General features: G+C 38.2%; 1 protein-coding gene and 1 non-coding gene across 12 annotated transcripts in view; both read right to left on the bottom strand.

Annotated features, from left to right (window-relative positions):
• Positions 1 to 546: 546 nt before the first annotated feature.
• LOC141571382 (U6 spliceosomal RNA) lies at positions 547 to 658 on the bottom strand. The gene has a single exon (XR_012496132.1). It is a non-coding gene; the product is annotated as a U6 spliceosomal RNA (small nuclear RNA).
• Positions 659 to 6302: 5644 nt separating this feature from the next.
• PDCD1LG2 (programmed cell death 1 ligand 2) overlaps positions 6303 to 11598 on the bottom strand; it is a 60683-nt gene continuing 55387 nt past the window's right edge. For 8 of the 11 annotated variants that reach the window (XM_088792710.1, XM_088792705.1, XM_088792706.1 and 5 more), the window contains 2 exons: positions 7948 to 8100; positions 6303 to 7693 (listed from right to left, as the gene is read on the bottom strand). In XM_088792710.1, coding sequence (XP_088648836.1) covers positions 7951 to 8100 — 150 coding nt within the window. In that variant the 3' untranslated portion in view covers positions 6303 to 7693; positions 7948 to 7950. Of the gene's footprint in view, positions 7694 to 7947; positions 8101 to 11598 lie in introns of those variants that run through there. The other 3 variants (XM_019727160.3, XM_088792709.1, XM_088792708.1) reach the window with 2 other exon arrangements.

Raw genomic sequence — 11598 nt, 5'->3', positions numbered from 1 at the left:
AGAGGAAGAAAAAAAGGAAGGAATATGAGATTTTATTTTATTTTATTTTATTTTGGAATATGAGATTTTAGATGTTCTTTCCAAACGTGTGAAAAAAAGGACTCTGTGGAAGTAATTCCCAAAATTTTTAAAACAAATGACAGATGATCATATTCCTAATAACACTTATGTTGCCAGGAGTACCTTTGCTATTTCAGATTATCACAGTGTTTCATCAATCAATAAGCTTTACTGAGCTCTGGTTTCCATATCACAGAGAACAAATACTAAAAGAAAAAAAAATACACACACACACACACACACACACACACACGGGGGGGGGGCAATAAAATGTACACACTTTAGGAGATGTTATCTATGTATTACTTTTTGAAATTGAATTGAATTAGAGTAGCAATGTATAGTATGATGTTCGTTCAAAAGATGGCATTAATCAAAGGAATGCTAGCATCATTTATTGTATTACCATTTTAATACAGTTCTTTCCTTTCTTAAAATGTGTATACATTTTTTTTGGCATTATGTGTGTAGTGCGCGTGTGTGTGTAAATATGTATATTTTTTTAAATACGGAATTTGTGTATCATCCTTGTGCAGGGGCCATGCTAACCTTCTCTGTCTCATTCCAATTTTAGTAGATATGCTGCCAAAACCAGCACTTAAAATGATATTTTACAAAAGTACTACACATTACAAAAAAATCTTGTGAAATAGAGAAAAGGGGGAAATTACATACAACCCCACCACTTTAACAAAACCCTACTAATATTTTAGTATACTTCCTTCCAGCCATTGTCCCCTTCTCATGTTCTTCTTATTTACTTATTTATTTGTACTTAATATTGTAACAAAGCAATTATTATAAGACTACCCACATCATTGCTCCACTCTGATTCTCACTTTCTCCCTCTCTCTCTATTTACTTTTGCTTATTACCCCTCAGGGGTCTAAGTCTTTTATAGCATATTGAATACAGAGAAATGGCTTTGATATCAGTTAGCTCAGGTTTGAATCCTAGCTCTACTGTGTGGACTTGGGAAAATTACTAAGCAAGTTTGCCTTAATTTTCTCACCTGTACAATAAGGATAGCATCCTCCCTATTCATCGGGTTCTGTGAGCATGAAAAGAGATAATATACATAAAATGAATGACACGGTGATGAGCTCAGAGTAAATACTCAATATATATAAACTATTTTTTCACTTAAAATTATATCATGACAATTATTTCATATTTCTATATAATCTTCATAACTGTCATTTTTATGACTAGATAGTAGTTTGCAATGCAAATACAAATCACTCAGAGTAACTAACTTCCATTTTGTTTGACAGGTTATTTTCAGTTTGGAGCCATCTAGATAATACTGTAATTAATGTATTTTTTTCATATAATATACAGTTCACTTTAGTCTATAGATTTCCTTTAGAAAAAACCCTGGAATGGTGTTTTTGGGTACAAGTATGAAACTTGACATGGTTCTTGCTACATGTCCAAGCATATTATTTTTCAGTTCATTTTTTTTAATTTAAAACTAACCTAAGCAAATATAGAGTTTTGTACCTTATTTTTTTCATTCAATTTGTTATGGCAAAGTTTTTAAAAAATCATATATTTATATTTGCAATGGACCTCTCCATATCGTTAGCTTTTTCTGTAGTTTTGGATTACTTCCTTAGAGTTGATTTGCATGAGTATAATTACTTAAACAAATGGTATGACAAATCATACAGCCTCTTATCTATCACCCTTCAAAAAAATTGTGCATACCGATGACCATGAACAATTTATGGTTCTACCAATTTAACAACATATTCTGGAGCATTACGTGTTATAATTTTAAAAGATTTTGCGATTGTAATAATTGAAAAGACCTACTTAAATTTTGTTTTGATTTAAATTTTAAATTACCTATAAGTTGAGCATTTCATTTTTTTTCAATTTTAAAGCAGAGGAACTAAGACATTGGGAAAATGCCTGATTTGACCAGCAGGCTGATTATATTCTTCCTTGATTTCTATAACTAAAACTTTCAGGCTTTAGTTGCTTCCTCTCTACTTTTTGCAGCTGTTCTAACATGAAAGTCTATTTTAATAGAACAAACAGAACTAAGCAGAAAACATGCTACTGTCTTTGAGTTTACTTCTCTTTAGAGGAACCTGCTAATACACAGTCTAACATTTTGTCTGTACAACATATTATAGGAGGAAGCTGATGACCATCATAAGCACGCTTACAGGAACATAGTTTCCTCCTGGTGTTACCAAGGTCTTATCTTAAACGTTTAGAAAATCTACTCTACATACTTAAAATTAGACAACAAAACTGGATTGTGCTAACCAAACTCCTAAAACACTTTTTCTACCAAAAATGAATAAATAAATAATGCCTTTAACATGAAGATCAGAAGTTGCTTCAGAACATTCTATACTCGCAGAAAAGTCAGTATGAAATTATAATCAAGTTCTCAGTAACTATAGAATCAGGATGAGGTGGGGAGGGGGATGGTGAATGGAAATATTTTAATTGCTGATCAGGCTATGTGAATCTGATGCATTCCTTGCCACTGGCAGGTATACCTGACGGTGGTAGGAATGCATAGACCATAGGGACTGGGACCCCTCTCCATTGGACATGCTTGGGATTCACTAAAACATTTTTCCACATTGACCTCTTTACCCTAGACTCTACGCACATTGCCTTCAGTTGTTTCCCAATATCAAGCATCTTCTATATGCCATTCCTTGTACTGGATTCTGGGAATATAAATAAATAAAATCCCAATCCTTGCTCCCAGGTACCTCACAGGCTTTCGGGAAAAATAAACACATATATAACTTTAAAATGTCATAAGATGGGAGGTTGACGGTGTTACCGGTCTAGGATCTCTGGTTTCTTGTCACGTGGTTGGCTTGCAGAACCTTAAGACTAGCTCTGCTATGTCACGTGAGCAATTTATCTAATTTCACTGGGCCTTAATTTGCTTATGTGTAAAATGGAGTCAATAATAGTCCCTATTTTGTTGAATTGTGATGTTTGAATGAGATGATATATGAAAAGCAATTAGAACAATGTCTGGCATCTGGTATGAAAGTTAGCTAAAATGATACATTTAATTATGGCTACTGGCAATATGACATGGGCAATCTAATATTTCAAGCTCAACACAAAGGAGAAAGGTATAGTCTAAATCCTTACTGGCACTTTAACACATCTATATGCCAAGTGTTAAAGTGCCAGTGACACTTTAACTAGTGTCAAGTATATTATCAGAATAGTGACAAGCATATTATCAGGAAAGATGAGATAATCAACTTCTGAAAATGTGACATTTTATCTCAAATTCGGAAATATTTTTCCTCGGGGTCTCATATGGTAGTGATCTTTTTTTTAATAATAGGTTCCTAACATCTTGTGGAAAAGTCCACAGATACATTTGGGCACTTCCAACACCCCAGCACAAATGATATCACTTTGATGCTCATGAATCTGTTCCAACATACAGCAGACACCAGGTTACATTCATTTTTGGTTTCCAGGCTAGTTGTGAACTCCTTGGCGATAAACCACGATTCAGCCTCTTGAATTCCTAGCCTCTAACCTGGAGCCTTGTGGATATAAGAGCTCATCAATTGTTAATTGATTGAATAAATGGCTTTGGTAATCGACATTGGTGTCTTCCTTTCCAGGACCCATTCCTACTTTGGGGACCCATCAGGCATCCTACTTTCAGTTCAAATGTTCTGAGTAGAGCTCTAGACTTAAGTCATTACTAACATATTTTCTTTTTGTTCCAGTGATTGGTTTAGGAGAGGGCACATGACGTAAGCTTATCCAGAGTTCATCTCTGGATTTGAGGAGATAATGCTAGGAAACAATACTCTGGCTTTTTTTCTTTTCTTGTGGAGTTGAACATGGAAGGTTTAGTAACTGTCAGCCATCTTGTGATCATGAATAGAGATCTTGTTTGAAAACAGTTCACAAAAAGGAAGCAGAGTGAAGAGATGGTTGAGAGACCCCGGATCCTGAAGACATTGTTAGATGCCTGTGCTCATCTGCACCTTTGACTGTTCAGTTACATAAGCCAATACATTTTTAAAAATTTAAGCCAGTTTATATCAGGTTTTCTTTCACTTGCAGTCAAACGATACAACTGATACAACTTCTACAAGATGCATTTAAAAATAAATTCATTTTGTCCTATGCTCATGGCCAAAGCTATTGCCCAATTGCTATTTTTTTATTAGTTAATCAACAAGCATAACTTAGGCCCTTGTTACCTGGTCAGATGCCGCAAAGTTAAGAAAATCCTTGTGCTACAGTCTAATTGGAATTCATAGTCTCTGTATTTTTCTCTCTCAAGGAATACATCTCCATTTACCTTGATAAGTTTTGATTCAGGAATGAGCTGATTATTTACATCCTGTTCTCAGTTCTAAGTCTTCCTTCCTCTACTCTGCTCTGTGGTGCTAGGGCTGGAATTTGCAAACCTCATTTACCATCCTTCTCTTGACAGCTGGTTTTCTATTAAGTTCAATAAATGGGAAACCCTAGGCGACTGGAATGTGGGATTCCTTCCTGTTTCCAGTTTTGAATGTGTCACTTCCATAGCAACAGACGGCAGAAAGTAGCTGCTGTCTGCAGTTCTAATATTTGGGTTTCTTTGGTACTTACTTTTTACTCTGCTTTCTAATATATTTATGACAGGTTACTAATATTAAATCCTCTCTACTTTCTTGACTGGACCTTGGCTGATACAGTACTTGATACTAGGAGTGGTCCTAGGAAACAGACTCCCAAAAATGGGATTCTGGGATTGATTTTCTTTGGACTCAGAGCTGAACTCTTTGCCAGTGGAAAATGGGAACTAGCAATCAATGGCATGCAATAGCATTATGATTTCAGCTCAAATCATCTTCAGAGCATCAAAGGTTTTGAAGGCTTCCCTAAAAGTATGTCTGTCCTTCTAGTTACAGGACAGACATGTCTAAAAAATCAGACCCAAATCAAGCATTCACATATTGGCCTAGTCTCACATGTGAAAGTTGAGGCAGTAATTTGGAAGGACTAGGAGTCTGAGAGTAGGAATGGGAACTTTTGGGTGGACTTGGATGAAGCTGAAAATCTTGAATCCACCAAGTATCCCTGAGTTTATTTTGATAGTGGAAGAAGCCTCACATTTCCAATTGGGTGATGCTAGCCTTCCTTTGCTTAAAAACCTGTAATAACTTCGTATGATGCAGTTGCCTTGCATGGGGATCCCTATTCTTTTAAAACCCTGCTGCTCCCAACTCTCAAGGTCTTCAGGCTTTTATCTAGGGTCAGATCCCAGCATATTCAGGAGGACAAGGGCAAAGTCTGGCTGAAGAGGAAAAGGCTTATACTCCAAAAGAATTACAAGGGTTTGTTAAATTTATATTAGAATAAACCTAGCATATATATGGGGATGGATTCTAAGGATATTAGATCAAGGAGAACAGAATATAACATTGGCTTGGGTCCAAATTTAGGTACCTTAGATATAATACACTTTCCATAGATTTTTTTTTTGGCTTAATGCTATAGTGGATTGTTACAGTAATAGCCCCAAGGGAATCATGCCACTTTGTATATCATGCCCTCATGTAATCCCCTTTCACATTAATTTTTTGCATGGCTCCCTTAGAAAGGACCCTGCAACACTGCCACAAATAACTTACTGTACATCTCCCTCCAAGTCATCCCCAAAGGGACTTGAAGTAATTTACTAAGGTGTCTGTGCATTGGGAGAAATGGAAATACCCAGACTTTTCAGGGATTCCTAAACACTACTCTGAAATTACATTAATCCTTAGGACCTCCAAACGCTATTGAGGTCCATTCGTCAAAATAAGGGCTTACAGTTGTCCCCTGTTATCTGTGGTTTTGCTTTCTTTGTTTTTTCATGGGATGAAAATATTAAATGGAAAATTACAGAAATAAACACTTAATAAGTTTTAAATTGTGAGCCCTTTTGAGTATCATAATAAAATCTCACACCAACCCGCTCTGCCCCGTCCAGAACATATCCATCCCTTTGTCCAGTGTACCCATGTTATATATGCTCCCTGCCCAGTAGTCACTTAGTAGCCATCTCAGTTATCAGATCAACTGTCATGGTATCGCAGTGCTTTACTCAGGTGACCTTTATTTAACTTAATCATGGCCCCAAAGCATAAGAGTAATGATGCTGGAAATTAGGATATGCCAAGCAGAAGATGTAAAGTGCTTCCTTTAAGTTAAAAGGTGAGTAGAGAAAAATAAGATATTTTGAGAGAGAGAGCGACCATATTCATATGAATTTTATTACAGTATATTGTTATAATTGTTCTATTTTATTATTAGTTATTGTTGTTAATCTCTTACTGTATCTACTTTATAAATTAAACTGTACCATCGGTGAGTATGTATAGGAAAAAATATAGTACGGTACATATCGATAATATCTGTCGTTTCAGGTATCTACTGGAGGTCTTGGTATATATCCCTCACAGATAAGTATGGACTACTGTATAGTGGTCAGGTGATAAGTAGAGTTTGGACCCACTCCCATCTCATCTGTGACCCATGCAGCCATTAAAGATGATAATTAGGAAAACCAGTCAGCAACATACGTAGGTGTGAGCTTATGGTATGACAAATTTGAAAAAAGGATAGAAAATTACATATTACTACAGCTGAAATTATGTGCATGTCTAGATGAAGAGTAAATGCTGGCAGCAAAAATGAAAATATTTGAGCTTGGATGATATCATAGATGAGTTTTGTTTGTTTGGCCTTTCTCAATTCTTCAAACTCTCCTGAATGCTGCTTTTGCTCCCTTTGTAAAAGGTACTTTTTTTTTTTTAAAGAATTAGAACTCATCTAGATCTTTTGTTTTAAAGATTGCCATTTATATACTTTTCAGCCCATAAAAAGTAAGAATGTCAATTGTAGCCATTCTCCTAAATATTACAAGGATTCTTAGAGCCAGTCATGCATGAGGTATCTAGCACACACAAGATGCTGCAGGAATGACAAAACCCCACGATCTCCCTGTCCTCCAGGAGCAGACATAAAATACTCAGTGGCTTTTCTCCACAATTTGTAGTTAGACCCTGTGTATCCTTAAATGCTTTCTGTTCATTAGAAAAACTCAAATGCTTTCAAGATTCCAGGAAGCCACAAAACATGTCAATTATGGCTTCCCTTTGTATAAAGCTCAGTCTGTGATCTGACAGTCTCAACAGGCTTCTCCAGTATCCAGAGGAAACTACAGATTAAAAATAACTCTATTGACAATCTATCCATTTCCGTAACTGGAAATTTCCAAGCATCTCTGCTTCTGAAAATTCCTTTGTAAATTTAGAGAGAATAATTTCCTTTATCTTCAGTCTGGAACCAAGAAGGAGCCGCGGGACACTCCCGGGAGTGCAATATGGTCATTTTCTAAAGTGCAGTGGTGCTTGCTCACAGCCACAGGCTGCAGAGGTGAGGGTCCAGATCCATGAAGGGTCGGCTGACTGGCTTCTCTCAGTACAGTGGCCAGTGCTGCCTTGTCTTTTTGTAGTCTTCATATTAAAGTGCTGGCTCGTACAAAGGCATTTGGAAGGTACAAACAAGCTCTGCAGGCCAAGGGACTCTTTTTCAGAGTCCAGCAGCTTCTTGCGCAAGTCCCGTCAGATCACCCCAGCTCCTGAGAAGAAAAATCCACAAATAGGAAAATCACTTTTTAGATGAGAAAATATGAACTTCTCAAAAATAGATTGGAGTGAAAAACTGTTAAAAAGCTCATCTATCTTTCTTTCTACCCCCTCTCCCGTTCCCCTCGTCCAAGTCTTCAGCGTCTCTCTCCAGACCTATTGCAAGAGCCTTCTTCCCTCCATTCTCTGGGCTGCAGACAGCTCAGTACTACTGAAGCACAATTCATGGGGCTCCCCTATTCAGAACCTTTTATAGTTCCCCACTGCTCCAGGTATTTCTGTTTGTTGCTGCAGACTTCTTCTCCACTCCGCTCTGCCCTGCTCGTGCCCCAGGAGATTGACGTTGTGGACTGTCACTGGGCTCTCTTCCCCTGGCTTCCATTCCATTCTTTCCCTCAGCCTCGGGGTGAAAGGAGATTGCAGTCTGTAAGAGAGTGAGCTTGGGGTATGTATTCCTCAGCAACCTCCCAGAGAGTTTGCAAGATGACTTTATCCTTCTGTTAAAGGCCATAGCTCCTTGTGGATAGCGCTTTCCTCCTGCTGGTCTCCCCAGGGTTCTACTAATTGCGGCCTCCCCTTTTCCCTTCAGGCCTAGGGACAGTTACTTGTTCCCTGATCTTGCTAGTGCCAGGGTGCTCAACATAGCTCCCTGAGCTCCCCTAACTCTGGGCATGTCTTTGTAAATAGTTAAAACTTGTAACTTGCCTGGTCACTCCTTCTGCGTATGCTGTTTCCTGCAGAGACCTGACTAAGGTATTCACGCCCAGTGAGTAAAATCTAATCTCCTTTGCCTGGAATTCATGGTTCACAATATGGCCCCCAACAGTCTCTTTCCCCTTATCTCACACCTGGCTCTTTCCAAACTAGGTCATATCCTTTTCCTACAGATGCCTCATGTCTCCCTGACTCTCTGCCTTACCTCCTTTCCCCCACTCTATCTAGAATAGTTTGCTATTTCTGTTTCTGCATGGTTGAAATGTCACCTCCTCCATGAAACCTTTCCTCTTCCCTGGTTATCCCCAGTCTAAAGTGATATTTCCCCCCATCTCTGAACTTTCATGTATTATTTGTACCTCTTGTAAGCCACAGAGCACTATAAAAATACACAGATTTCTCACACAACTGAAAATTCATGAGTCCAGATGAGTGAGACTGTTAGTATGTCCTCTTGCAGCCCCCTCTTCCCTCCCAAGGACAGCTGTGCTGTTTGGACAGGAAGCTTGAATGTGGAGCGGGATTTCTAGAGATTCTGAGGATAGATCTTTAAGACGGGCTTCAGCATAAGTTGATAATTTAGAACTACATGATTTTTCAAATATGTTCCAAGAAGCACAAGGTACTTTAGAAGTCTTTGTGGGAACCTATGGCAGGAACCCATTCCACCACTGTTTTAATCTCTTTTGTGAGATAACAGAAAAATATATATATTGGTCTCTGCCCCCAGTTCCTGGTGGAGTTCCTAAAACCTTTGTAGTTTTCTAAGTGACAAGAGCACTAGGAGTATCTTTTGTTCTAATATTTGGTTTTTGACCCAGTTTCCTTACAGAGCTCCTAAATCCTTTGGAATTTCCTGGGTGATAGGAATGTCTTTTGTTCTATTGAGGTGACCCTTGGTGGGCTCCTGGATGGGGTCTGGTCACCAGAAAGACTAAGCTATGATTAAAAACTTGGAATTATCAGCCCCATCCCCCATTGTCCAGATAGGGGTTAAAGATTGGTCATGCTTACGTGACAAAAGCATCCATTAAAATCCCCAAATTAGGGGTTCTGAAAGCTTCTGGGTTGGTGAACATACAGAGGTACTGGGAGAGTGGCACACAGAGAAGGCATGGAAGCACCGAGCCCCTTCCCACCTACCTCGCCCTACGCATTTCTTCCATCTAGATGTTCATCTATACCCTTTATCATCTCCTTTTATAATAAACTGGTAATCAGTAAGTAAACTGTTGTCCTGAACTCTAGAAAATAAATGGAATCTGAGGAGGGGAACCTGGGAACCTCAGCTTTATAGCCTATTGGTGAGAACCTGGACTTCCCTTTGGCATCTGAAGGGGAGTGGGGGCGGGGAGGGCAGTCCTGTGGTACTGAACTCTTACCCAGTGGGATCTCAGGTTATCTCCAGGTAGATAGTGTCATGATTGAGTTAAATTGTAGGACACCCAGTTGGTGTTATAGACAGTTTCTTGGTGGAGTAAACCTCCACATATCTGGTATTAGAAGTGTTGTAAGTGTGGTAGTAGCGTGAAAGGAAAGGAAAAACACAGAAGGAGGACTGAAGTTTCTCCTACTCAGTATATGTACGTGTTCTGTGGAATGTTTCCTCCAGAAAGGGGTTATAATGGCAAATAAATAAAAAAGAAAAGATTGCAAAACACTGGAATAGGCAAGGGGAAATGAGACACCGCCATGGTGCCATTGTGGAATGCTGAGGTTGTGGTCAGTTTTCAGGTGGAACTTCTTATGGGGAAGACAAGACACTCATGTAAAATAAAATAAAACAAAACAACAGAGACTGGATCAATTGCAAGGGGATATACAGAAAGCTGGTCTCTTAATTTTAACCCAAACTACACCAATTTTTTGAGTACTGTATCTCCAATACTCGATTGTAAGAATCTTGGATGACTAATGTACTTAATTCACTATTACAATTTCCACATAGCCTACCTGACACAGAGTCTTGAAAACAGCAGACACTTAATACATGTTAGAGCGTGAATGAATGAATGAGTGAGTGAATGAATAGCACTATGTTGGCAATCACAAGACCTTTTGTTTTTCTGTTAAAATTTTATTCCAGAAAAATCACTTAATATCTCTTAGCCTCAATCTCACCATCTCTACAATGAGGAAGTCAGGTTACATAATTTATAAGCTCTAACAAACCACAGCTTGATGAGTAGAATAACTCCTTTTTAAAGGAAGTATCATATATACCTAAGATATCAGAATCCACTCCTACAGGTATACTGGTTGACAGCTTAGTTGCCTACATAAGAGCAAGAAGCCATGGGCCAAAATAGCAACACAAGGGAATAAGGTTAGCTGCAAGAAGAACTTCCACAAATGGAAAGGACACTGTGCCATAGACAAGCACTCATGTGGCCTGAATTCTAGCTTGTTCTACCACTAAGATATAAGATGACCTTGTGCAAGTCACCTCATAGCTTACCTCCTTGCAGTATGTACCCATCCCTTTTAGATGGGCTGGGCTAGAAATCTCCGAAAGGCAACTAAGACATTGGTATATGTCTTTGAAAGGGTGAATAGTATTTCCCTCCCTAAAGTTGACAAGGACCCAGTGAAGAGTCCAATGTAATACATTTCACTACTGGGATATAGAGAGGTGAGTGGGGAATGGTTAAAAGGGCTTCAGAAAATTAGTTCACCTAACAATCATCCCTGGGTACTTAAAAGTGATACATTGGGACCGTTAAAAAGGTATAAAACTACAAAGAAAATTCAGGAAACATAAAAGAAGAAAACCATACAAGGTTCCATAACATAAAGACAGTGATTATGGACACTGTAATGTTTTTACTTCACTTCTGGGGGAGAAAGGGAGTATGGTGGGTGTACTAAAAATACTTTAAAAGTAGAGCATTAATGATATATTTTTATATCTAAGTATATAAATATCTAAGTATATTTTTATATCTCACTTTGTTTCCTTTTTTATTATATAGGCAGCTTTTCCTCATATTATTATTCCTCAGAAGTAGAATTTTAAATGGTAACATATGGTCTATTGAGTAGAAGTTCCAGTTTTTCCCTGTTGTATCAGTCACGGTAGGCTAGATTATGCTGCAATAACAAACAATTCAAAATCTCAATATAATAAACAAAGATTTATTCTTGCTCATGTTCCGTGTCCACTGAGGGTCAGCAGGGGGGCTCG

Source organism: Rhinolophus sinicus, chromosome 16 (genome assembly GCF_057876585.1).
Source record: "Rhinolophus sinicus isolate RSI-liver-muscle chromosome 16, RSI-T2T, whole genome shotgun sequence".
Lineage (NCBI taxonomy): Eukaryota > Metazoa > Chordata > Mammalia > Chiroptera > Rhinolophidae > Rhinolophus > Rhinolophus sinicus.
This window is presented reverse-complemented; position numbering and strand designations above follow the sequence as displayed.